Source organism: Mauremys mutica, chromosome 4 (genome assembly GCF_020497125.1).
Source record: "Mauremys mutica isolate MM-2020 ecotype Southern chromosome 4, ASM2049712v1, whole genome shotgun sequence".
Lineage (NCBI taxonomy): Eukaryota > Metazoa > Chordata > Testudines > Geoemydidae > Mauremys > Mauremys mutica.
The window spans coordinates 140,534,831-140,562,631 of record NC_059075.1 but is presented as its reverse complement, the minus strand read 5'-3'; the positions used below and the strand labels follow the sequence as shown (position 1 = coordinate 140,562,631).

Sequence of the window (27,801 nt, the reverse complement as noted above, 5' to 3'; positions counted from 1 at the left end):
CATTATGTGGGGAGCCCTATCGGGAGCAGGGATGTTGTGTGAGGGCCAGGGGAATAGGTGGGGATGTGGAGGGAACCAGGGTGAGGAGCATGTATATTCCTTCATTGATGTCTCCCCTGCTCTAGCGGGAGAGCTGCCTCTGTCTGACAAAGCCTGTGTTATGAATGCCAGGATCTTCTGCAAAAGTAGCTCTGTGGCATCTCGCCTTGACAGTTCACACCCTAACAGGATCTCAGCTCTGAGCACTGGGGATCTCCTTCCACTGACAGCGATCCCGCGGGAGCCTGGCTAAACAGAACTGAGTCAACTTCTGACACATGTTACAAAAATACCTCCACACTAGTAAAGATACTTATCTGCAAGAGGAAAGGAGAGAACTTCTTTCTGTTCTGTAAGCAGCTAGCGATTAGATGAGGGCACAGGGCTAGATCTCAACATCACTTTTAAATAGTTAATGAGACAGTTTCTATTAACAGGTATGGAAAAAATATCAGGATGCTGGAGTCTTTATTCAGTATCCCTTTTATTTAAGAAAAAGGCCTATTCCAAAGAAGACATTGTAAATAACACAGATATCTTCAATTATAGTTGCTTCATTTGTGGAAAAGATTTCTTCTTATTGCTAAATAAAACAATGCAGCTTGCAGTCACAAAAAAGGTGCAAATAACATTTTAAATCTTTAAATCTTATAAGACAGATGACAAAGTTTTTGATTATAAACACACCGTCTCAGCAGCAGTGTGAGACATTTCCTGAATATAAAAAAAAGCTTATTTTATATAAAATAAAAGCTTATATCTGCAAAGACAGTTTTTGACAATTAACATATTAAAATAATGTAGGCACTAAACCACTGGAGAACTTCTCAGGAGGACACTTTTGATCTTACTGCTTGCTTCTTATAAGAAAGTGCTAGTGGATTGCAAGGAAACAAACGTGATAGCTAATATGGCCAGGGATACAACCACATTCTCTGAGTGTCCCTACTCGGATTGCCAGAAGCTAGGATTGGCTGACAGGGGATGATAGATCACTCAATAACTGCCCTGTTCTGTTCATTTCCTTTAAAGCATCTGGCTAGATGGACCATTGGTCTGACCCAGGATGGATGTTTTTATGAAGAATCTATGACATTCCACCTAGTGTCTGGCATCTTTAAATTTGTGTTTAAAGAGTAATACGCACTCCATGATGGAAGCTTGTAAGTAGGGATCTGAACAGTCTCTCTTGCTGTCAACCGTTAAAGCCACAACTCACAATCCAAACCATGCCACGCTCTGATGGCGACTATGTTCTTTAAGGGGAAACATTTAGCGCTATGGAGAGGCCTAATAAGGAACCAGGTGCATGTTCAGAAGAGCAAGTAATTTTGATGCTGCCAACTGCCTTGCTTGCTTCAGAAGCCATTTTCTAGGGCAAGAGCGATGATCCACCTCCAGTCTTTCTGCTTTACTCAAATGCAGCTCAACAAAGGAAAGAAGTTGTAGCAAAAGTAACAGCAGTTACCTGAGAGGGGTCTATTTTCACTACAGAAATTTCACTACAAATATGACATTTATCTCCTAACTTTTCCATGATATTCTTCCAGTGTCTGTTAATGTATAAGCCATAGCCATCAGCCAGCATCAGTCATTTATACTGCAAAAGGAAGATAAACAATTAAAATCAAAATAGTTATATACTTCAGTCCTACATCTTTCTTTAGACTTCAAAGTGTTCATTTAGACTAAACTTTTCATTGGTTGTACTTTTCAGTATTGTCAGGAACAAATACTAGTTTTTGTATTATGTGTAACTGCATAAAACAGAAACATTTTAAACCCATTTCAGGTTAAAGCAGAGGTTATGGCATTTTTTTCTTAGTGGTAAAACCTTAGAAAAAGCAGGAGAAAACATGAATTGTGGATGTCACAGGGCTAGGGTTAAATTGTTAGCAGAGGTAGTAACTGCAAGGGACAAACAACAAAAAAGTGTGATCATCAACACTCGTCATCAGTCACAAGCTAACTAACGGAGAACTAGGCTGTCCATGAATCTGCTCTTCTCCCCATTATAAAACAAAGCTGAGGTGGAACATTCCTCTAGACGTTCCGCTCTGCACCAAGAATGGAAACCTATGTAGATTTACATAAACAACATTTTTATAGCGGGATATTAGCTTCTTCAGTGTCTAGTCACATTGAATATTCTTATTTAACAACGGACCATGTGAATGCTATGTAAAATACTGCATAGTCCTTATGAAGTCCACATGAGCTTCTTCATGATATATACTAAATGCAATTAAGCAATCACTTTAGTTCACATACCTGTTTTAAAGCACCATGTACTTTAACTACGCACTCAGAGAGCCATATAATCCATTTGGGGAACTAGCACATGCAATGCTGCCTCCTTATAGATGAAATCTTGTATTTTCTTATAATCTTTCTGGTTTTATATATTTATTTTTCACCCAAAGAACAACATGATTTTCTCCTTCATTCTTAATAGGGGACTATGGAAGGCTACTGGGAGCACATCACACCTGTCCTCTGCTCTCCACACTGGTTCAAAAGCAGCAGAAGCTTGACTTGAAAAGCTGGGGGGGGGGCTGAGGTTTGAGTGGGGGAGGGGTGTACCAAGGAGTCCAAGGCTCAGAGGGTTCGTCTACACAGGGATACAGGGCTTCTAGCATGGCCATGGCTGGCCCATGTCAGCTGACTCAGGCTTGGGGGGCTTAGGCTGCAGCCCAAGCTCTAGGACCTTCCCCCTTCACAGAGCCCCAGCCCGAGCCCAAACATCTAAACAGAAATTTTTCAGCTCCAGAGCCTGAGCCCTGCGAGCCCCAGTCAGCTGACCCAGGCCAGTCACTAAGTTTTTTATTCCTGTGTAGACATTCCCAGAGAGAGCCTGGGCAGCAGGGCAGGCACTCACCTTGGCATGGCAGGCTAAGGAAATGGTCAGGGCAGTGTCCCTGGTCCTGCTTCCCTACCCTGGGGACCCTGAGCAACCGCTCGCCCAGCTCCCAGTCTCCTGCACTGGAGAGGAAATGCTGGCCCCCTTCACAATGATGTGGCTTCACCCAGCCCAGTTCCATTCCCTGCCTCCAGGTACGTCCTCTGCCCAGTGGGCGGGGACACAGGTAGAGCAAAGCCTGGGCTGCCCAATTTCACACTCTCCCCAGGCACTGAGGAAGTATTGTCTGGAGAGGGGGATGACATAGATCAGCCCCCGCAATAGAGGCGCTAGCCCCCACTGGCCCTCCACTTCTGCCATCCCCCAGTACTGCTTTCCCATAGAATACTGGATCACAGTCAAGGTTTCTGTCCTTATAGTCATGGCACACTCCATGGCCTGAGCCCAGGATATCTACAGCACTGCCTAAGGCCCCAGGAAACTACGCTCCTCTCTACAATAAATATCAAGCCCCTGCGCCTGGGAGACGTAACTTTTCTACACAAACCTTATCACCTTCCACTCCAAGGGAAAAACGCATTTCTTTGACCTGCCGTCTCTAACAGAAACATAACAAAATGCATGTTAAAAAGTGACCACATACGCTCCCTGCCCTCCAGAGAAAACCTACCAAAAAAAAGACAGTCCACTGAACTCGTTCTCCCCTCGGAGAGAAAATCAGAGAATAAACACCACATGACAGATGTTAGTCACGATGCTTAATGCGCTAGCGGAAGGTGCTCAGATATGACGTTGATAAGCAGGGTATAAGAACCTATACCATAACAGAAGTAATTAAATGGAAATAACATTTATATTAGACAAATACCGGTTTCCGACAATCTGCATTTAACAGACAAAGCACACAAAGTGTTCAAGTTTGTTGTGGTTGCAGAAAAACATAGAATGCAGTGTTTTAGTAGATAATCAAATAATATTACATGAAATATTTTTGCATGCAGTGTAGTTGTAGCTCTCTCAGTCCCAGCATATTGGAGAGACAAGGTGGGGGAGGCAATATCTTTTATTGGACCAACTTCTGTTGGTGAGAGAGACAAGCTTTCAAGCCACACAGAGCTCACCCACCTTCTCTCTCCAATGAAACATTTTTGTTCATGACATGGAAGAAAAAAGAAGAAATAACCCAACAGAAGTAATTTATATTCTCAATTTGTATTTAATATTGTAAACGTCTACCCTACTCTCTCAGATGACATTTAAACAGAAGACCACCACACCAGCTGCATATTTTTGGGTACAGGAAAATATTTTTCTATAAAAATATATACCTTTGATGATCAAATTAGATTTTGTTTCACTCATCTGCAAATCATCTTCTGGCGCAATGTGATACTTTGGGGAATCCAGATTTACACCGTAAGAACTGAATAGCAAGAAAGGAGAGAACATTTGCTGATTAAATATGTTTAAATAACAAACAAATTGAAATTTAAGTAGTTTTTTTTTTTAAATATGGAACCTTTTTATAAAACTAGAAGTGTTTAAAGAAAAAATTGGAGGCTGAATATTAGGAAAATATTTTGATTTTAAGATGTATTAATTAGTGGAATTCTCTACGAAGTGCAGTGGTAGAAGCATTACTGTTTTGGAATTTTACAGCCAGCAAGGACATGATACTGTAAAATGCTTCCCAAAATAAAACAAACCATATTTGCAAAATCTTATGTCCCTTATACTTTTCAAGAATGTAAAAAATTCTCACAAGGATTACATTTTAACAATAAAACACATTCAGCATCAGGCATTGAATTTTTAGGTGTATATGTTCACTTTATCATTGTCCTTCACCAAGATGGGTAAGTGTTGTACAAGTAAATTTCACAAAACAAGCAATATTTTTGCCATGGGAAGGAGGTCTCAGTCAGAACATTATTCCCACACAGAGTCACTTTTGTATAAGTATAATTTATCTTGTAGACTCAACAGCTCAATAAAAGCAAGAACAGATTAGTATTTAATTTTATTTTTTGTCTGATGAGCATATATTTTGCTACCTATATTTTGCCAGCAATATACAAACAAGGCTGCAGGAACTACATTTACGTTGGTTCTCTTTCAATATTGTTCACAGTGAAATTCTAGCACCCACTAGATTTCATAGCATGGAAGAAATTGCACATGACAACATGATGCAAGTGAGTCAACAACATTGGACAACTTCTACTACAATAAAAGCTCATTTTTGCTGGGTGAGTATCTTCAGTGATGAACTGCCAACACTGGATATTATATTTAAATGACAATGCAAACTGGGCTTCTGAATATAAAGCTTATCTTAACCAAGCTGCCCGCTTGATGATCATGACAAAACGGAACAGGATTGCATGAGCATAAACTTCACTTCAGTGGGATAAAGTCCAATAGTTCACACTATTAAACAAGCCTCCTTAAAAACACTCACTATAACAAAACATTTAGTGAGAAATGAGAAGCAAAGTTGGAAATTCTAGACGACAGACTGGATTTCTGAAGAATTTCGTTCTATGTGTTTAGGAGGGCATTGTACCAATGATTGTTTTTAGGTTACTGCAGTCTATTAGCTTAGTCAGGGCTTGGACATCACTGGCTTTACTTGTATGGATTCCAGGGAGTGTCATACTAGAAATCTCATTCACCACATAAACAATACTGGGCAAGTGCATTTAAATTTAATTGTAAGCCATGTTTAGGTGGGATGGCAAATATGCAAATCTTTTCACAACAGTTAACAAGAGATGGTGTCACCTTGAAAGAGTAACCAAGTTAATCAGTAAAAGGCAGACGTCACACAATCCAACATGTCAAAAGCAAAGTTAATCTTTAATTAAAAATAAAAATTAGATTAAAAATAGACTAGATATTGGGTGTAAATCGAAGGCATCTCAGTATAAGTGAACCCCAGGAGAATGTTATTCAAGTGAGACTGTTATAAAGCAAAGCAACTATTTAAAAAGCCTTCACACAATATTATCTGGCAGTGATACAAAGAAAGCCTGTACTGTGAGAACACAACTTCATGAGCACTTCTACACAAATCCCACTTTGGGTTTTTAATTTGCCATATTGAGATTTTGCAGGTTTTAAGACTGAGATGCCCCTTAGGAGACACATTCTTGAAGGTGCACACGTTGGGTCTTAGCCATAGCCACTCCACGTGCAGAATTCCTGCTGAAATAAACTAGAGCGCGGCTACAGGGTTGTGTCCCAGTGTGGTGAACTTAAGGAGCAGACAGGGAAGGGTTAAAGGAAGCAAAAATTTGAAGAAGGAGTTTTGGACCAAACCACAGCAACAAAGAATTTCTAAATCTATCAGAGATTTTTGTATTTTCATGGTATCTGGAACAGCCCAACAAACATCCATAGCTCTGTCTTTTTTTCATGACCTGCAGTCTTATTTATATCATCTTTTCCTTCTTGTGCATTTAAGACTTATGCTCTGATGAAGCACAATGGTCATGTATTGGACCACAGCATCAGCTAGTCCAACAATTTTCAAACTATGGTCCATGGAGCATTTTGCAGGCAGTCCATGGAGAGCTAACGGTTACATGATGCCGACTCTCATTCTAGTTTCAAACTGTTAAATCACACTGAAAAGACAGCTCTGGGACTCCGAGAGAAGGCAGAATCCCAGAGCTTGGGCTCCAGTCTACACAGCAATTTTCAGTCCCGCAGCCCTAGCCCTGCGAGCCCATATCAGCTGAGCTGGGCCAGTCGCGGCTGTGTTGAGGTTCTTTTATTCCAGACCAACTAAGCATCATTCCTTCAGTTCTGCATTTTCAGAGCACCATATATGTAACGTTTCCTGACATCCAGGTATGTGCAAGAAAAGATAAACCCTGCTGAAAAGGTAGAGTAAGTCTCAGAAGGAAATACCTGTTAATGCAGTAAGGAAATGCCATGAAGATAAGGTGAAAGTTAGTAAAGAATAAAAATATTTTTTCTGCTAGCTTACCCTTTTTTCTTTTTCCATTTTTTATTCAAACCTGCAACTATTCCTTGAAGAAAAACAAAAAACAGCGATAAGGCAGGAAGTTAAATTTTATTTAATATTTTGGTAAACACAGCTAGCAAACTTCACAGATAAGTAGTATGGAAAAGCCCCTCTTGTATCCCAGATCAAAAATCATGAGAAGCCCTTTCTCATCCAGAAACTGGTTCTGATGTTGGATCTCTCAATTTATCACATCTTTAATGTGTCTATACCCTGCTGAATGTTTAGATTTTTAGCTCATTCAGAATGATGTTTAGTACTCCGTCTACTTAACATTTAAGATGTTCAAGTTTACATCATCTGTTTCCCTTCAAGCACCTCCAAGCTGTTTAAGGAATTTTCTCAACCAAATAGTCACAGGATATATTCTTATGTCCAAGGTTTAGTTTGGCTTATTTAATTTCTTCCTTGACTGATGAAATATTTAAAAAGAATAAATAAAAATTAGAAAATGAATCCATCCGCACTTGTCAGATTCTCTCAATCTCGAACTTGCAAATGAAAACTTCTAATCAGATTGGGCTAGTAAAAAATACATTTAATTTCGGCTACTGAGATTTCAGCAGAGTTTTCCCTTATTAGCACACAGGGATTGTTGCATCTTAGAACAATTCAACAGGAATACAGATTGCAGAGTACTTTGGGTTTGCATATTCTTAATCCACATGCATCAGGAAAACTGCTAGAAACCTGCTTGTAACAGTCATCTCTAGCACGGCTATGCTCTAAGCACATACGGACCCTACCTGCTGCTTGACAAAGCTGCTCTATGGCTCCAATTTAACAAGGCACTTAAACACAAACTTAAAGCACCTTAATTCTGATTGACTTCAGTGGGATTTATACATACACTTAAGTGCTTTGATGAATGGGGGCCTATACAGTGACAAAACTGTTCAGAAAGTTGAAGCTACTACAGTCTTTGTGGGAATTCTCTGGGAAAGAGTTGCACGTGGGTTCACAATTTCTTAGCATGACAACTAAACACCCAGGCTCTGGTAAGTGGAGCCCTTTGCACTGCAGACTGACTAACTGAATGGTGGGAACTTCATTTATACAAGTAACAACTTTCTTATTCCCACGACGCTAGACTGTCAAATCCAACCTAGGAAGGGCTTGCTTGGAACTTCTGACAAATACGCAGTCCTAAGTATGGAGCAAGTATTCTCACCCAAGACAGAATTACAGAAGTGAAACGTCACTCCCTTTCTGTTCCCCAATATTGTGCACACAAATTTAAGACTGAATCACAGCAGGTTTCTTAGCTCAGGAAAATATTGTGAATAAATTACAAGTCTATAGACAGAGAAAATAACTTAGAGTATTAATATAGGCGTCTCTCCAGGGAACATCAGTACAATCTCAATCATGGACATAGATTTTATATGGAACCCAAGGGCAAAAAGTTAGTCAGTGGCAGAGAAATTCAAGTATCCTAAATCCAAGGACCTTGAGGAGGAGTGGTAGTGGTGGTGGTGGTGGGGCAGTGGAGATGAGATAGAGGAAGTACAATAGTAAAATAGCCTGGACTGTGGACCTCAAAACACAGTCATAGCTTAAGTGCATCAACTTATTTTTTCAGTATTAAGTTACTTACCAGTGACGATGGCAATGGCGATGGTGATGGCGGCGACGGTGATGGCGATGGCGATGTTGCTGCCGATCCCAGGAATGCCAATGCGTGTATCAAAGCCAGGCTCTAAAGAGAACAAAAATGTGAGCTAAAATATGAAACCATATTCATGTCAATAACCTACAGGAACTCATCCACACTTCATGCACCTGCAGCCACACTAGTACCCTAGATTACACCAAATATGAGAGAAAAATCAATGGAGTCTCATAAAACACCACATTATAAAATAAATGATCATTAGCTACTGGAAACCATGATCTGACCCCTCGAAAATCTCACAAAGAAGAAAAGCAGCTTTGCAAGGGATTGCATACATATGTATCTTGTAACGGAGGCAGGAAAACAGTTGCAAAAATGGATGCTCCAATCTCAGTTTAAAGGCTTTCTACAATATAAACCAAGGGATGTTAACTCTTCTCTTAGACATGCTTCTAGTGTCCCATTTTCCAAGCCTGCACTGGCCCACCATGGGTTTGTCCAAATACTGAGTAAGCACAGAATCATTACACGTGGGCTGTCTAGATGGGGTATCAGAATATCCACCCTACATGTTGTCATAGGTCAGTGTTAGGGTACGGCTACATTGCAATTATACACCTGCGGCTGGCCCATGCCTGCTTTCTAGGGCTAAGAGGCTGTTTAATGGTGATGCAGATATTTGGGCTCGGGCCTGCGAACCTCCCACCTCGCAAGATCCTACAACCCCGGCTCGAGCCTGAGCCCAAACCTCTACACCACAATTAAACAGTACCTTAGCCCAAGCCAGCTACAGATTTTGAATTGCACTGCAGATATATGTAAAAAGCCTTGTAATCAGTATTTCAAATGATCCAAATAGATTGTTTCAAGAGACAGACTTTTGTTGTCCTTACTAGAGTAAGGCCATTTAGTACCCTCTATAGCTGCTGGCTAGACATTACATGGGTAACTCCTTGCCACAGATTGAACAGAACCGCAATCACTGATGTCAATGAGTTTTGCATTTAGAAATCAGACTCGTGTAAATCAATGCTCAGATTAAGATTTTTAGGGAAACTGTATGGAAGATTACAATAGTAACAACGAGCGCAAAGAGTGCTCTTAAGTGGCCTTTCAATGGCTCCTGGAATTACTGAACCTATTTGTCCTTAAATCTGAACCTATTCACCCATGAGATCTTAATTTTTCCTCCTTTGTGTGTAGATGAAGTGACAGCCATTTTTTAAAGGATTACATTTCCAACAGCAACTTAACTGTGGAACCTGGGGGGGATAGCTCAGTGGGTTGAGGATTGGTCTGCTAAACCCAGGATTGTGAGTTCAATCCTTGAGGGGGCCACTTAGGGATCTTGGTCCTGCTAGTGAAGGCAGGGGGCTGGACTTGATGACCTTTCACTGTCCCTTCCAGCACTATGAGATAATAATAAATGGAGATGTACCTATTAACTTCCAACTCCCCCTGCCCCAACAGCAAGAATCTGCCAGGATTCTCTCCTTGGCCCACCCTCCTTCCCTTGTGCACCCTGTCTTTGGGATCCTATCTGCTCTTGCAGCTTTGGATGCGATTGTTATATTGACAACTTACACAACACCCGTTTGGATTCCCTGCCAGTAGCTTAAACTGCACATGGCAAAAACGGAGCTTGTGTTTCCTCACAAATCTTTCCTTCTCCATGACCTCAATCGCCACTGATTGCACAAAATCCTCCTCCTCTCAGCTGCTCATGTCTGTAATCTGGGCATTATTTTTGACTCAGCCCTTTCTATGGACCCTCATGTCCGGGCTATATCCAAAGCTTGTCATTTTCCCTTCTTAAGTTTTCCAGGTTGCAGCTTTTCTCAGTCCAGACTGCTAAAGATCTCATCCAAGCCCTTATATTCTTCTCTATGGACTTGGATTTTTTTCAGGTTCATCTCAATCCCTATTCTATTCATCCCTCGACTGGGACTCCCTTCTTTACCACATCAAAAATAAGCAAAAAAAAAGTATCCTCTTTCAAAGCACATCTCATCACAGCCCTGCCTCACCTACCAGACGTCTCATCTCATGATGTCTGCTACCAGCTGAACTCTACCAACATACCCAACCTTCATCGCCTCTTAATCCACTTCTCCTAGAGAACCTCCAAGCTTTCTTCCTTACCTATCAGACAGGCTCCCTGAAAAAATTCATAGCTTCTACCTTAACCTCTAAAAAAACCCTATTTCTGCCGCAGTGCCTATAGAACCCTGCTATTTTATACAAGGCAGAAACATGGCAAGCCACACTGCACGCACAGCTAATCTACATGAAAAGATGCTGCCCTCCCTTCCTGCCACCTTCACCCATTTGTTGCATCTTGTTGTTAATCTGGATTTTGAGTTATTTAGGGCAGTGGTTTTCAAACTTTTTCTGGCAACCTAGTTGAAGAAAATTGTTGATGTCTGTGATGTAATGGAGCTGGGAATGAGGAGTGTGGGAGAGGCTCGGGGCTGGGGCAGAAGGCTGGTGTGTGGGGATGAGTGCTGCAGGGTGGGGCCAGGAATGAGGGGTTCAGGGTGAGGGAGGGGGCTCTGGGCTGGCACATGGGGTTGGAGTGCAGAAGCGGGTCAGGGCTCTGGGCTGGGAGAGCAGGCTCTGGGCTGGGGATGAGGGGTTTGGGGTGCAGGAATGGGCTCAGGGTTGGGGTGGGGGCTCAGGGCTGGGACAGGAAATTGGGGCGTGGGGTTCGGGCACAGGGTTACTACGGGCAGCTCCCTGTCAGCAGTGCAGCAGGGGTTCTAAGGCAGGCTTCCTGCCTGTCCTGGCACCGCAGACTGTGCTGCGTCCTGGAAGCGGCCAGCAGCAGGTCCGGCTCCTAGGCGGAGGTGTGTAAGCAGCTCCGTACGGCTCTTTCCTGCAGGCACCCCCTCACCGCCCCAGCTCCCATTGGCTGGGACCTTTATGCAATATTGTAATTTAAGTGATCCTATGCAGGTAAATCATTCCTGAAACAGCTTTATTTCATATTTGCTTGGTGATGCAGCAAAACTGTATGAGCATCCCGAGGATGGAGGCATCCCCACCTATTTCTCAGTCAGAACTCAAATATACAATTACTTCCTGTTCTTGTGGATCTGAACTGCACATTCCTGAATCAAGCAGAAGTCATCTCACTGATGGATGCTCCCACATTGCTTTGCAACAAGATTCTTGAATAAGCAGGTTAATTGTATATTGTCTCTGATCCACCAAGGAACTTGAAACTAGTTATTGAAGAAGCAGCAAAGAATCCTGTGGCACCTTATAGACGAACAGACGTTTTGGAGCATGAGCTTTCGTCTGTTCGTCTATAAGGTGCCACAGGATTCTTTGCTGCTTCTACAGAACCAGACTAACACGGCTACCCCTCTGATAGTTATTGAAGCTAATTTTGAGTAGACCTATTCAGTGGGGGAACGTCTGACATTTGCATCGGCAAAGAGTGGCCCCAGCAAATTTGTTCCAGAGAAAATAAAATACTTATGACCACAAAACTCTCCAATGGTTGACCACTCGGAGTGTGTCTGACTTACCAGGATTTTTACCAGGGCCATCACCGCACTTGTATGGCACTTCTTTGCCATTAGTATCACGGCGGCGCCTTCGTGGGAGCACACACTGATCTATCAGAAAAACATAAGAACACACTCTCATTTAATAGGAGAGAGATTAATTTTAAATAATTTCACACAGCTGCCATCGTTGAAAAGGATCCTGACATGCCTTAGATGCTACGGGGACATGCCACAGGCCAGGTGAGCCCCATTGTGGGGGTTCCTCAGGTTTTCCAGTAGCCTATGAGAACAGACGAGCTTCCCACAGCCAGGGGTTTAAACTAAAGGAGTCTTCACTGCTGTGCTAGGTCAAGTTATCTAAACAGGAATTAGCTGAGCGAGAGCAACCACGCTGCAAAAGAATGGTGGAGGTGCAGAGAGTGATTGGATTAGCAGCACAGAGTAGCTGAGTCCCCACTGCACAACAAGCTCCAGCCTAAGCAACTCTCAAGCTCCCCACAACACTCCAAGTGGGCCAGATTTTGAACCCAAAATTCTATACATTTATCAAATCCAAGTTCTTCCAATTTACATGAGGAAGTACCAGCTCCTACTGCGCCTTCGGGAGGCACAGTTGCGGTTTGACCTGGGTAATTATGACCAAGTCAAAAAGAAGAGGAAAAAGCAGCTGTGAACATTACATCAGTTCCCCATCACCAGCTGCCCACTCAGAGTCAGGAGCTTGCCAAACTAATGTTTAGGAATTTGCATCTTTAGAGGGAAGACATATTTCTCCCACTTACACATTGTCACAGCGAGAGCCCAGGTACTATTAGTTGGGCTATGCTGCAGACTGCTGCTGGGATCCCATTCTTATATTCTAGGGGAAGCCCATAGCAACCCCTACATTGAGCTGCCTACCACTTCCCTTTAAGAGCTCTGATAGTTCCGTGGTTTGAGCAGGGATGTGAAAGGCGCAATGTGGTGCCTCTTGTTGTCACCATCAGTTACGAACTACCAAAATCTGTCATTTCCCTTCAGTTTTACTCATCAAAACTTCCGAGAGGGACTTCTAAAACCCCTGAACCTGTTGTTCTCACTGAGCATTCGTTGCAAGGTGTTGCCATGTGCAACTCAGAACTATGCAGCAATCAGGTTTCCCATAAGTTATATCTTTAGATGATTAATGGCTAACTCAATTTCCTCATGTTCATGGGTTTGCCCAGCAATCAAAATATTGTAAAAGCAGCAAAGAGTCCTGTGGCACCTTATAGGTTAACAGACATTTTAGAGCATGAGCTTTCGTGGGTGAATACCCACTTCGTCGGATGCATGTAGTGGAAATTTCCAGGGGCAGGTATATATATGTAAGCAAGAAGCAGGCTAGAGATAAGGAGGTTAGTTCAATCAGGGAGGATGAGGCCCTGTTCTAGCAGTTGAGGTGTGAAAACCAAGGGAGGAGAAACTGGTTTTATAGTTGGCAAGCCATTCACAGTCTTTGTTTAATCCTGAGCTGATGGTGTCCAGTTTGCAGATGAACTGAAGCTCAGCAGTTTCTCTTTGAAGTCTGATCCTGAAGTTTTTTTGCTGCAGGATGGCCACCTTAAGATCTGCTATTGTGTGGCCAGGGAGGTTGAAGTGTTCTCCTACAGGTTTTTGTATATTGCTATTCCTAATATCTGATTTGTGTCCATTTATCCTTTTCCATACAGACTGTCCAATTTGGCCGATGTACATAGCAGAGGGGCATTGCTGGCATATGATGGCGTACATTACATTGGTGGACATGATGGCAACATTAACACCACCCTATACTGAAAACCTACCGACAGCTATGCCTACCTTCATGCCTCCAGCTTCCGTCCCGGGCACACCACACGATCCATTGTCTACAGCCAAGCACTGAGGTACAACCGCATCTGCTCTAACCCCTCAGACAGAGACCAACACCTACAAAATCTCCACCAAGCATTCTCAAAACTACAATACCCGCTCGAGCAAATAAGGAAACGGATCAACAGAGCCAGATGTGTACCCAGAAGCCTCCTACTGCAAGACAAAGGCAAGAAAGAAACCAACAGGACTCCACTGGCCATCACATACAGTCCCCAGCTAAAACCCCTCCAACGCATCATCAGGGATCTACAACCCATCCTGGACAATGATCCCACACTTTCACAGGCCTTGGGTGGCAGGCCAGTCCTTGCCCACAGACAACCTGCCAACCTGAAGCATATCCTCACCAGTAACTGCACACCGCACCATAGTAACTTTAACTCAGGAACCAATCCATGCAACAAACCTCGATGCCAACTCTGCCCACATATCTACACCAGCGACACCATCACAGGACCTAACCAGATCAGCCACACCATCACCGGTTCATTCACCTGCACATCCACCAATGTAATATACGCCATTGTATGCCAGCAATGCCCATCTGCTATGTACATCGGCCAAACTGGACAATCTCTACGGAAAAGGATAAATGGACACAAATCAGATATTAGGAATGGCAATATATAAAAACCTGTAGGAGAACACTTCAATCTCACTGGACACACAATAGCAGATCTTAAGGTGGCCATCCTGCAGCAAAAAAACTTCAGGACCAGACTTCAAAGAGAAACTGCTGAGCTTCAGTTCATCTGCAAACACCATCAGCTCAGGATTAAACAAAGACTGTGAATGGCTTGCCAACTATAAAACCAGTTTCTCCTCCCTTGGTTTTCACACCTCAACTGCTAGAACAGGGCCTCATCCTCCCTGATTGAACTAACCTCCTTATCTCTAGCCTGCTTCTTGCTTGCATATATATACCTGCCCCTGGAAATTTCCACTACATGCATCCGACGAAGTGGGTATTCACCCACGAAAGCTCATGCTTCAAAATGTCTGTTAATCTATAAGGTGCCACAGGACTCTCTGCTGCTTTTACAGATCCAGACTAACATGGCTACCCCTCTGATACTAATCAAAATATTGTTTTTTTCTGGTGGAAGTAGAACAAGAAGAAGATAAAACCAGTAAGTCACCTTTGCATTCAGGGACAGACCCATTCCAGACTCCACTGATGTTATCTTTAGTTGTACAGTGAATGGAGGCCTCTCCAATAAGTGAGAAATTATGGACACATTTGTAAGTTACCGATGTGTTACAGACAAAGATTTCCACGTTGCTGCCATTGTGCATCCCATTGGCAATATTAGGAGGAGGAGAACAAGTAATCGCTGAAGGAAAAGAGAATGGCATCATGAATATTAATGCACATTTCAGTTAGAGGTGAACTGTAAAGATTAAGTAAACATTGTAAACAATTCCTCCCCACAAGGGGAAAAAAAATTCAACCATTAGAGAGTGTAATTAGTACTGTGTTTTAACAAAACGTGAGGCGTTACCTTCCTTAGATTTACAAGACTTTCTGCTTTCAAACTTTTCTCCACTGCCAACATCCTTTCAGCTAGAAGATTTTGGCTTCATTAAACAAATCCTGGATAACAGCTGGATAACAGCCTCATCAGAACACTCCCCTCCCCGACATTATACACAAGGAACTGTGGGAGGGGGTAGAATTGGTGCGAGTGGGGGTGGGAAAGACCAGGAGGGCCACAGGAGGGTGCGGGGCGGGGGGGGGAGAGGGGAAGCCCAGGGGTGGGCTGGGCAGCAGCCAAAAATGTTTTTGTTTGGGGCGGCAAAAAAACCTAGAGCCGTCCCCGCATACAGCACAGCACCTAACTGTATGGGTAACATCTTCTTAAAGGGAAAGATCCAAATGTGTATAACTTTATTTTAAACTAAATTATGGTACCTGCTGTAGCCAAGTATCAGGGCTTTGCATATCTGTATTATATTCTGTTTGACAAACATAGGCTATATCTTAATACTGATGTGAATTTCTGGTGCAGTCTTAGACTCAAGTAGTCTGGCATGCCTGATAAGGAAAATACTTGATGTATATAATAGGCCATATATTTTTATGTGCAAAAATACTTGTCCACATCAAAGATAGAGATGTTTTCCCAATATACTAATTAGTACTATTTGTAGCTTTCTCTGTGGCTCCCTGAATGCAGCATGTCTCTTCTGTTTGGTATGTGGCATTTTGGCATGAATTTCTGATAATGTGTTCTTTCTGGTAATAAGTGCCTTTCTGGTAAATGTGTGCACAGAACACAGACAAGATTGGTTCCCATATGGTTACAGAACTGCAATAAAGTGGAACAATTTTCAGCTTGTGTGATTGGAGGCTATCTGGATCCATATTATAAGACTGTCCTACATAAATGAGGAAAAGTTGAGCTGTCTTTATTATTCTTTTGTTTCACTCTTCATTTCTATGGGGAATTTGCCAATGCAGTATCACTGTCTTCCTTTTAAACAACTTAAATAAAAAAGGGGCAATGGCTGCTGAAAATAGCATTCCAGTCCTAATAACCACTGGGAAGCATTTGTTGCTCAATTTTATCCTACTTTTTCTATAGCATGTTACAGTGGATCAGTATATTTGATTTGGGAGAAATGAAGTAACAGCTGCCCAAATTGAGCTTGAGCACTCCTGAATTTTGAGGGTGTTCAAATCTGGAACGGAGATGCTAGATTCCCTTTCTGAATATTAGCTAAATCTGGAAAGGAAAAGTCAATTTCTGCTTCCATGTCTCAGAAGTGGAAATCCTCCTATGTGCCTGGTACTGTATCTAAAGCTGCCCAGGTCCTCTAGTAGAGCTTCCCCTCCCTTACTTTTCATTTTAAATTCTAGTGGGATTCACGTACCTCCCTTGCTAGGCTTCAGATAGAGAGGTGCACTGTCCATTTAGTCCATCCAATTCTTTGGGGGCTGCAAGGTGAGATCACACCAGTATCCCTAATCCAGTCTGTGGATGACTTCTGAAGGGGATATCAGTGCCAAAGCCTTCTACTCCTTGGGCATACTTGTTCCCCGTTGCGTTTACAGTGCCACCTCGTTCTAGCAGTGAGCTCTCCATTCACAGCAAGCTGCAGCATGAGGACTCAGTTACCTCACGCCCTCCCCCTCTCATCCCTGCTGATTGCTGCCAAGGGAATGCTGGGAAATGTAGTTCTTTCCCTTCTCCAGGGCAGGCTCTATAGGCAGGGAGCCAACCAAGGAACTACAGCTCCCAGAGCCCCCTGTTGGTTCTCAGCTCCCATGCCGGATCCCTGCCGCCCCTGCAAATGTGCCGCCCCAACCACCTGCTTGCTTTGCTGGTGCCTAGAGCTGGCCCTGGCTGCATGTAGATTATCAGGCCCGTCCCCCACCCCCCTCCAGTAAACTACATCATTGTATGAAGCCATCAGGAATTTGGGTCAAGAGATCTACATACAATGACATTCCGGAACTGAACTTCCCCACTTTTGGGAGAGTTTAATACTAAAGTAGTGAGGTGACCAACTTGCCTAATGCCTCTGAAAAAGCCTCCATCCCAGCTGTTAGGCCGGGTAACTCAGCAAGAATAAAACCAAGTTGTTGCTGCTGCTTGAATACCAAGTACATGAATGCACTGTTACCTAAATGCAATAGTGTGCGTAAACACTGCCCTCGCCCAAAGGAGGATTGTCAAATGACCTTTATTTTCCCCTTCTAAGAACTTTATGGCTGGGATATGAACTCACAGAAGCCTGAGCCTTCACTGCCAAGGAGCCCTCCCAGAGAGTTCTGAAAAATAGGGTTCCCAAACAATCCTCCTTGTAAGCCCCTCTCTCTCCCTCCCCTTTAGCACTGAATAGTAGGGTACTGGCATAAAAGTAAAACCTTAGTTTAAGAGTTTATCTCCACCTAAAATCAACTGTTTGTGACATGAGAATTAACTGCAACCTTGGAATGCTGAAGGGAGGCAAAAAATACAGGAGGTATTAGAGGCAAAAATGGTTTCCAGGAATGATTTATGAAGTACCTGTCATTCTTCAGTTTTCCAACAGTAACTAGTTTTCATGATACGTATTTAGGGGGACTAAGCACTAACTGAATCTCCCCAGGTTTATGGGATTACTTAGCAATCAAAATATAGTTTTTCCTGGGAGGAGATAGTAAAATAAGAAGGGGATACCCAATTGAAGAGAGATTTCTAACTGTGTCAAGATGGCTTGCACATCAGTTGAAATGTAAAAGCAAAGATACTCACCTACACAAAACTCAGGGTCTACTGACCATGTTGAATTTGCAAGACATACAACTAAAGGAGACTTTCCAGAGCCCAAAACGTATCCTGGGCGACAGGAGTATTTCAGTTCGGTCCCAACAGGGTAGGAATCGTTCACTGTCCCAGGCAGCTCAGCAAAACTCAATCTTGGAGGAGAATCACAAATGCCTAGCAAGAGAGAGACAAGGAAGGGAAAAAGTTAACTATGAACGATATTCAGTAGTCTGTTGTAACAGAATACTCGTTTTTGAGAAGTCACAAATAATTTTATTGGGGACAATTTGGATGTACTTGTTTTCATGAAAGCCTTGATGCTAGTTCGCTGAATGGGCTTTATACAAAACTGCAGTACATTAAAATTTTACATTATTTACCATGTATACATCACCCTGAGCATGTATGGTAACGTAAGGTAAGTACATTGTGCAAGACAGGACATTCCTCCACCTCACAGGGCTTACGATCTAACGCAGCACAGGCTCAGAGAGACTGTTACAACCATACAGAGTGACATGAAAGAAGGTGATGTACAGGGCAAAGGAGACCAAGGGAGCAATCTATAGACGAGTAGATGAAACTTGTCTGGCATTAGAAACAAGTGAAACAGCTGGTGGAAAGCTCTCTCTGAGACAGCTGATTTTCGTATTTTTCATGCGATGCATGGAAGCTGTATGACGAGCATGTGGACAAGTGCCAATGAAAGCGAAGTCAGGAATGTAACTGAAATACTTCCCAATGTTCTGTATTGTATTTTCTAAGGGGCAACTGATCCTAAATTTTCAGGACATTCCATCCCATTGGCAATATTAGGAGGAGGAGGAGAACAAGTAATCATTGACGGAAAAGAGAACGGCATCATAAATGTTAAGGCACATTTCAGTTACAGTTGAATTGTGAAGATTAAGTAAACATTTGTTTACAATTCCTCCCAAAAAGAGGGGGGGGGATTAACCCTTTGAGAGTGTATTTCATACTCTGTTGTAACAAAATCTGAGGCATTACCTTCTTTAGATTTACAAGACTTTCTGCTTTCAAACTTTTCTCCACTCCCAAGATCCATTCATCTAGAAGATTTTTGGCTCCATTGAACAAATCCCGGATAACAGTTTTATCAGACCACATCCCTCCCTCACATTATATTTAAGGAGCTGAGACTCTTTGATTGACATCCTTGAAAGACAATAGTTGCGCTTCTACAATGTTCCAGAAGCTGAAAGCTTAAATTAGAACTTTCCTTCTAACTGCAGCTGGTTCTAGACCAGGTGGCAATAACCTGGTTGACAGATCCACTCCAGGCACTGTCCACAAGGACAAAAGAGTTAAATCAAATAAATTGGGAAGAAGTTTTAAGACTGGGTTTCACTCCGAAATAGCCTCAGATTTTGAGTGTGGAGTCCAGGGTTGGTTGCTTGGTTTTGAGGGGAAGGGAGGAGAATTGTTAACAGGGAGGAATTACACTAAATAAACAAAAGTTGGATGACAGACTTCAAAAGCAGCAGAGATTATTTGTAAAAGCAGCAAAGAGTCCTGTGGCACCTTATAGACTAACAGACGTTATGGAGCATGAGCTTTCATGGGCGAATAGAGATTATTTGGTGAGGAATGAGAAACTAATCGAACCCCACCATCCCAGTGTTCAGGGTTCAATTGTGTTTAGGTCATTAGTTGGACTGGAATCTATACACCAGATAGCAAGCTCAAGGGGAATGCTCTGTAGAGATAGAGAGGGCTGTGGGGTTTTTTGTTTGTTTGAAATGCGGCTTCTACAGAAGGCACCAGCAACACAATGGATCCTCCTATACTTTCATCATGTCTCCCCCTTCCCAAAAATATCTATATGATTGACATAATCTAAATCAAGTGAATATAAAATACACATGAAAATTCTGTAACCGGGGCCAGCTCTGCAGAAGCAAAAAAGGCCTATTATGTACATAAAGTTACTTCCTAATTGGGCATGCCAGACTACTTGAGTCTAAGACTGCACAAGAAATTCACATCAGTATTAAGATATAGCCTATGTTTGTCAAACAGAATATAGTACATACATGCAAAGCCTGATACTTGACTACAGCAGGTACCAAAATGTATTTTAAAATAAAGTTATACAACTTTGGATCTTTCCCTTTAAGAAGGCGTTACCCACACAGTTGGGTGCTGTGCTGTATGTAGACTATCAGGCCCCTCCCCCAACCCCCTCCAGTAAACTGCACAAGTTAAACATCATCATTGTATGAAGCTATCTACATACATAAGAACATAAGAACGGCCGTACCGGGTCAGACCAAAGGTCCATCTAGCCCAGTATCTGTCTACCGACAGTGGCCAATGCCAGGTGCCCCGGAGGGAGTGAACCTAACAGGCAATGATCAAGTGATCTCTCTCCTGCCATCCATCTCCATCCTCTGACGAACAGAGGCTAGGGACACCATTCCTTACCCATCCTGGCTAATAACCATTAATGGACTTAACCTCCATGAATTTATCTAGTTCTCTTTTAAACCCTGTTAGTCCTAGCCTTCACAACCTCCTCAGGCAGGGAGTTCCACAGGTTGACTCTGCGCTGTGTGAAGAACTTCCTTTCATTTGTTTTAAACCTGCTGCCCATTCATTTCATTTGGTGGTCCCTAGTTCTTATATTATGGGAACAAGTAAATAACTTTTGCTTATTCACTTTCTCCACACCACTCATGATTTTATATACCTCTATCATATCCCCCTCAGTCTTCTCTTTTCCAAGCTGAAAAGTCCTAGCCTCTTTAATCTCTCCTCATACAGGACCCATTCCAAACCCCCTAATCATTTTAGTTGCCCTTCTCTGAACCTTTTCTAAAGCCAGTATATGTTTTTTGAGATGAGCTCACATCTGTACGCAGTATTCAAGATGTGAGTGTATCATGGATTTATATAAGGACAATAAGATATTATCAGTCTTATTCTCTATCCCCTTTTTAATGATTCCTAACATCCTGTTTGCTTTTTTGACCGCCTCTGCACACTGCATGGACATCTTCAGAGAACTATCCACGATGACTCCAAGATCTTTTTCCTGACTCGTTGTAGCTAAATTAGCCCCCATCATATTGTATGTATAGTTGGGGTTATTTTTTTCAATGTGCATTACTTTACAAGTTATCCACATTAAATTTCATTTGCCATTTTGTTGCCCAATCACTTAGTTTTGTGAGATCTTTTTGAAGTTCTTCACAATCTGCTTTGGTCTTAACTATCTTGAGCAGTTTAGTATCATCTGCAAACTTTGCCACCTCACTGTTTACCCCTTTCTCCAGATCATTTATGAATAAATTGAATAGGATTGGTCCTAGGACTGACCCTTGGGGAACACCACTAGTTACCCCTCTCCATTCTGAGAATTTACCATTAATTCCTACCCTTTGTTTCCTGTCTTTTAACCAGTTCTCAATCCACGAAAGGACCTTCCCTTTTATCCCATGACAGCTTAATTTACGTAAGAGGTTTTGGTGAGGGAGCCTGTCAAAGGCTTTCTGGAAATCTAAGTACACTATGTCCACTGGATCTCCCTTGTCCCCTTCAGAGAACTCTAATAGATTAGTAAGACATGATTTCCCTTTACAGAAACCATGTTGACTATTGCTCAACAGTTTGTTTTTCTATGTGTCTGAGTTTATCAATTAATTCCAAAACCTCCTCTAGTGACACTTCAATCTGTGATAGTTCCTCAGATTTGTCACCTACAAAAGCCAGCTCAGGTTTGGGAATCTCCCTATCATCCTCAGCCGTGAAGACTGAAGCAAAGAATCCATTTAGTTTCTCCGCAATGACTTTATCGTCTTTAAGTGCTCCTTTTGTATTTCGATCGTCAAGGGCCCCACTGGTTGTTTAGCAGGCTTCCTGCTTCTGACATACTTAAGAAAATGTTTTTTATTACCTTTTGAGCTTTTTGGCTAGCCGTTCTTTAAACTCCTCTTTGGCTTTTCTTATTATATTTTTACACTTAATTGGGCAGTGTTTATGCTCCTTTCTATTTGCCTCACTAGGATTTGACTTCCACTTTATAAAGGAAGTCTTTTTATCTCTCACTGCTTCTTCTACATGGTTGTTAAGCCACGGTGGCTCTTTTTTAGTTCTTTTACTGTTTTTCTTAATTTGGGGTATACATTGAAGTTGGGCCTCTATTATGGTGTCTTTAAAAAGAGCCCATACAACTTGCAGGGATTTCACTTTAGTCTCTGTACCTTTTAACATTTGTTTAACTAACCCCCTCATTTTTGTATAGTTCCCCCTTTTGAAATTAAATGCCACAGTGTTGGGCAGTTGAGGTGTTCTTCCCACCACAGGGATGTTGAATGCTATTGTATTATGGTCACCGTTTCCAAGCGGTCCTGCTATAGTTACCTCTTGGACCAGCTCCTGTGCTCCACTCAGGATTAAATCTAGAGTTGCCTCTCCCCTTGTGGGTTTCTGTACCAGCTGCTCAATGAATCAGTCATTTAAAGTATCGAGAAATTTTATCTCTGCATTTCGTCCTGAAGTCAAATGTTCCCAGTCAATATGCGGATAATTGAAACCCCCCACTATTATTGGGTTCTTAATTTTGATAGCCTCTCTAATTTCCCTTAGCATTTCATCATCACTATTACTGTCCTGGTCAGCTGGTCCATAATAAATCCCTAATGTTATATTTTTACTAGAGCTTGAAATTTCTATCCATAGAGATTCTGTGGAACATGTGAATTCGCTTAAGATTTTTACTTCATTTGAATCTACACTTTCTTTCACATATAGTGCCACTCCTCCCCCTGCACGACCTGTTCTCTCCTTCCGATATATTTTGTACCCTGGAATGATTGTGTCCCATTGATTGCTCTCAGTCCACCAGGTTTCTGTGATGCCTATTATAGCAATATATATATATATATTATACAATAATATTCTGGAACTGAACTTTCCCGCTTTTGGGAGAGTTTAATATTGAAGCAGCGAGGCGACCAACCTACCTAATGCCTCTGAAAGAACCTCCATCCCAGCTGTTAGGCTGGGTAATACAGCAAGAATAAAACCAAATTGTTGCAGCTGCTTGAATACCAAGTACATAAATGCACTGTTAGCTAAATGCAATAGTGTGCGTGAGCACTGCCGTCGCCCAAAGGAGGATTGTACAATGACTTTTATTTCCCCCTCCTAAGAACTTTATGGCTGTGATATGAACTCACAGAAGCCTGAGCCTTCACTGCCAAGGAGCCCTCTCAGAGACTTCTGAAAAATAGGGTTCCCAAACAGCCCTCCTTGTAAGGCTCTCTCTCCCCCTCCCCCCACTTTAGCACTGAGTAGTAGGGTACTGGCATAAAGTAAAACCTTAGTTTAGAAGTCTATCTCCACCTAAAATCAACTGTTTGTAACATGAAAATTAACTGCAGCCTTGGAACACTGAAGGGAGACAAAAAATACAGGAGGTATTAGAGGCAAAAATGGTTTCCAGGAATGATTTATGAAGTGTCCGTTATTCTTCAGTTTTCCAACAGTAACTAGTTTTCATGATACATATTTAGGGGGACTAAGCACTAGGTTTATGGGTTTACTTAGCAATCAAAATATAGTTTTTCCTGGGAGGAGATGGTAGAATAAGAAGGGGATAAAAACAGACGCTACTAACCTTCGCATTCAGGGGCAGGACCACTCCACTCTCCATTGACGTTATCTTTCGTTGTACAATGAATGGAGGCCTCTCCAATAAGAGAGAAGCCCTGGTCACATTTGTAAGTTACCGCTGAGCCAAAGGAAAACTCTTGTTCACTCTGACCAGTATGGGATCCACTGGTGATATCAGGAGGTGGAAGACAAGGTATTGCTGAAGCAAAGAACGTCAACATGGAAATTAAAGGTTACATTGAAGGTGAACGGAAGAGAGTTTCACTAAGAAAGTTGTCTTAGATCCCCCTAGAACGCTATTTAGCCATTTGGAAGGGGACTTAACATTGCATTTTAACATTTGAAGCAGATTCTGAAGGTTTTTCTGCCATTAGGCTTGACCGAACCCGGAACATCCATTGCTCAAGGAGGATGCTCCATAAAACACCACCTCAGGAAAATGACCTTAACAGAGCATGCCCCTTCCCAAACAGTGCCAGGTGAACAATCTAAAAGGGACTCTTTTTAAAGAAGAAAAATAATTTTGTAGGAGTCATCCAAACATCATAGTGAACCACAGTATGATTTCATTCCTCCCACCAACTCAACTGTCATTTGGATGAAATGTCAAAGTAAGAACAGACTGACTCCGCTGAAGCACCAGCTAGGCTGCATCATCTCCAGACATGAACTGTTCTTAAGACCATTGTATTAGTTTACCTTGGCAATGTGGAAGCCTCTTATCCCAATTAACTCCATTTCCCGCAACCACACATTGGGCAGAGGTCATTCCAATTAATCTGTACCTAAAGAAAGAAAAAAGCTTCAAGTTTGTTACTCATGTGAGCAAAGAATTAGTTAACAGTCCAGAAAGATGGAACTTGGTTTTTCTGCCAGTAGGTGCAGACAAACCATTGGAAAAGGGACACATCTAACACCATAGGACCAAGAAACACTAAGGCCAGGTCTACACTACACATCTATATCAGTACAACTACGTTGCTCAGGGGTGTGAACAATCCATGCCCCTGAGTGACAGTTATACTGGCCTAACCCCCTCCAACATAGACAGCACTATGTCGACAGGAGAACTCCCGCCCACATAGCTATTGCCTCTTGGCGAGATGGATTAACTATGCTGACAGGAGAGGCTCTCCCATCAATAGAGGAGCAGCTTTATATACAAGACTACAGCTGTGCCGCTGTACGTGAAGACCAAACCCTGTGTAGTTAAAGGCAAGAAAGAGCTACAGAGCAGAGGATATAGCTCCCCAAAGTGTTAACAGGACCGAGTCCTCACTTCTGGGCTAGGCTTATCAGATGCTTGAGAATACTTGTTAATCCTCGGCAAAAGGGAACAAATTATCCCTCTTCTAAATTAGAAATTTTTGTACTCCTATCTCCAGTAGGTGATAGAAGGCCCTACCACCTCTGCTACAGAACTCTTCAAATACCCAGAAAACTAGTTAATTTACAGATCACATGACCCAACCCCTACAGAATGATCTCCTGAGGCCTCTAGGCTGAGATCTTCAAAAGCACCTGAGCGAGTTAGGTACCCATCTCCCACTGCATGACAACCGTAGCCGGGTGGCTATCTATCTTCCTTCAACTCCTTCGAAAAAATCGCAGGTGTAATTCTTAACAAGGGCCCAGGCCAGAGCTACAGATTTACAGCACACCACTCACTTATGTTCTTGAAGTTAAGCAGGCTTTCTATTCTCATTTTGCCAGACTTCACCAGCACTTTTACACCAGTCTAGGTTCTGTTAGTCAAAAGAAGCAACTTGCCACTCACCCTTCATCACACGAGAAGTTTGCTGTTGCACCAAATCGGAGATCGGTCAAATCAACCCTGCCATTTTCTAGTTCTAGTTGTTTACACAGTCTTCCTATAAGAGAACAAGACTAATATTAGCGTTACCTCATATTACCTTACTGGGAAAAAGGGGATATGCTAACTTGCACTCCTAACATAGCAAATACCATGGCAGATCAAAGCCAATTGTCTGGGAGTTCAAGATCTGTCCTGTACGGTAGTGGTCACCATCAAAGGCTACAGAGGAAATCTTACAACCCACATTATGGTTAATTATGTTACATGCCCAGGGGAAGTGAGAAGAAGCGGAAGCGGGATGATGCTTACTAATCCCACACAGACAGTGGTTGCCTTATATCCTGAATCAAGAGAATTAAGAACACATTTGTGTTTGCTGGACCAGGTTCTACGTGTCTCATGCCTTTTTGAATTGTACCATGTTCTTTGCCTCCAAAGAAAGGCATCATAAATATTAATGCACATTTCAGTTAGAGTTGAATTGTAAAGATTAAGTAAACAATTTGTTTACAATTCCTCCCAAAATGAGGATTGTACAATGACCTTTATTTCCCTCTCCTAAGAACTTTATGGCTGTGATATGAACTCACAGAAGCCTGAGCCTTCACTGCCAAGGAGCCCTCCCAGAGAGTTCTGAAAAACAGGGTTCCCAAACAATCCTGCTTGTAAGCCCCTCTCTCTCTCTCCCTCCCCCAGCACTGAGAAGTAGAGTACTGGCATAAAAGCAAAACTCTTAAACTAAGGTTTATCTCCACCTAAAATCAACCGTTTGTGACATGAGAATTAACTGCAATCTTGGAACGCTGAAGGGAGACAAACAAATACAGGAGGTATTAGAGGCAAAAATGGTTTCCAGGAATGATTTATGAAGTGTCCGTCATTCTTCAGTTTTCCAACCGTAACTAGTTTTCATGATAAGTATTTAGGGGGACTAAGCACTAACTGAATTTCCTCAGGTTAATGGGTTTATTTAGCAATCAAAACATAGTTTTTTCCTGGGAAGAGATAGTAAAATAAGAAGGGGATACCCAATTGAAGAGAGATTTCTAACTGTGTCAAGATGGCTTGCACATCAGTTGAAATGTAAAAGCAAAGATACTCACCTACACAAAACTCAGGGTCTACTGACCATGTTGAATTTGCAAGACATACAACTAAAGGAGACTTTCCAGAGCCCAAAACGTATCCTGGGCGACAGGAGTATTTCAGTTCGGTCCCAACAGGGTAGGAATCGTTCACTGTCCCAGGCAGCTCAGCAAAACTCAATCTTGGAGGAGAATCACAAATGCCTAGCAAGAGAGAGACAAGGAAGGGAAAAAGTTAACTATGAACGATATTCAGTAGTCTGTTGTAACAGAATACTCGTTTTTGAGAAGTCACAAATAATTTTATTGGGGACAATTTGGATGTACTTGTTTTCATGAAAGCCTTGATGCTAGTTCGCTGAATGGGCTTTATACAAAACTGCAGTACATTAAAATTTTACATTATTTACCATGTATACATCACCCTGAGCATGTATGGTAACGTAAGTACATTGTGCAAGACAGGACATTCCTCCACCTCACAGGGCTTACGATCTAACGCAGCACAGGCTCAGAGAGACTGTTACAACCATACAGAGTGACATGAAAGAAGGTGATGTACAGGGCAAAGGAGACCAAGGGAGCAATCTATAGACGAGTAGATGAAACTTGTCTGGCATTAGAAACAAGTGAAACAGCTGGTGGAAAGCTCTCTCTGAGACAGCTGATTTTCGTATTTTTCATGCGATGCATGGAAGCTGTATGACGAGCATGTGGACAAGTGCCAATGAAAGCGAAGTCAGGAATGTAACTGAAATACTTCCCAATGTTCTGTATTGTATTTTCTAAGGGGCAACTGATCCTAAATTTTCAGGACATTCCATCCCATTGGCAATATTAGGAGGAGGAGGAGAACAAGTAATCATTGACGGAAAAGAGAACGGCATCATAAATGTTAAGGCACATTTCAGTTACAGTTGAATTGTGAAGATTAAGTAAACATTTGTTTACAATTCCTCCCAAAAAGAGGGGGGGGGATTAACCCTTTGAGAGTGTATTTCATACTCTGTTGTAACAAAATCTGAGGCATTACCTTCTTTAGATTTACAAGACTTTCTGCTTTCAAACTTTTC

The 27,801-nt window shown here is 42.2% G+C and overlaps 1 protein-coding gene across 3 annotated transcripts in view; it reads right to left on the bottom strand.

The window, feature by feature from the left end:
• Positions 1 to 504: 504 nt before the first annotated feature.
• The window catches only part of LOC123369856 (complement receptor type 1-like), a 51,424-nt gene continuing 24,127 nt past the window's right edge, over positions 505 to 27,801 (bottom strand). Inside the window, exons 11-19 of one of the 3 annotated variants that reach the window (XM_045015884.1) lie at positions 26,747 to 26,932; positions 25,605 to 25,698; positions 24,527 to 24,612; positions 23,832 to 24,026; positions 12,081 to 12,170; positions 8,530 to 8,631; positions 6,894 to 6,936; positions 4,228 to 4,322; positions 505 to 1,639 (exon numbers count right to left, since the gene is read on the bottom strand). In XM_045015884.1, coding sequence (XP_044871819.1) covers positions 1,635 to 1,639; positions 4,228 to 4,322; positions 6,894 to 6,936; positions 8,530 to 8,631; positions 12,081 to 12,170; positions 23,832 to 24,026; positions 24,527 to 24,612; positions 25,605 to 25,698; positions 26,747 to 26,932 — 896 coding nt within the window. In that variant the 3' untranslated portion in view covers positions 505 to 1,634. The remainder of the gene's footprint in view (positions 1,640 to 4,227; positions 4,323 to 6,893; positions 6,937 to 8,529; positions 8,632 to 12,080; positions 12,171 to 23,831; positions 24,027 to 24,526; positions 24,613 to 25,604; positions 25,699 to 26,746; positions 26,933 to 27,801) is intronic. The other 2 variants (XM_045015885.1, XM_045015886.1) reach the window with 2 other exon arrangements.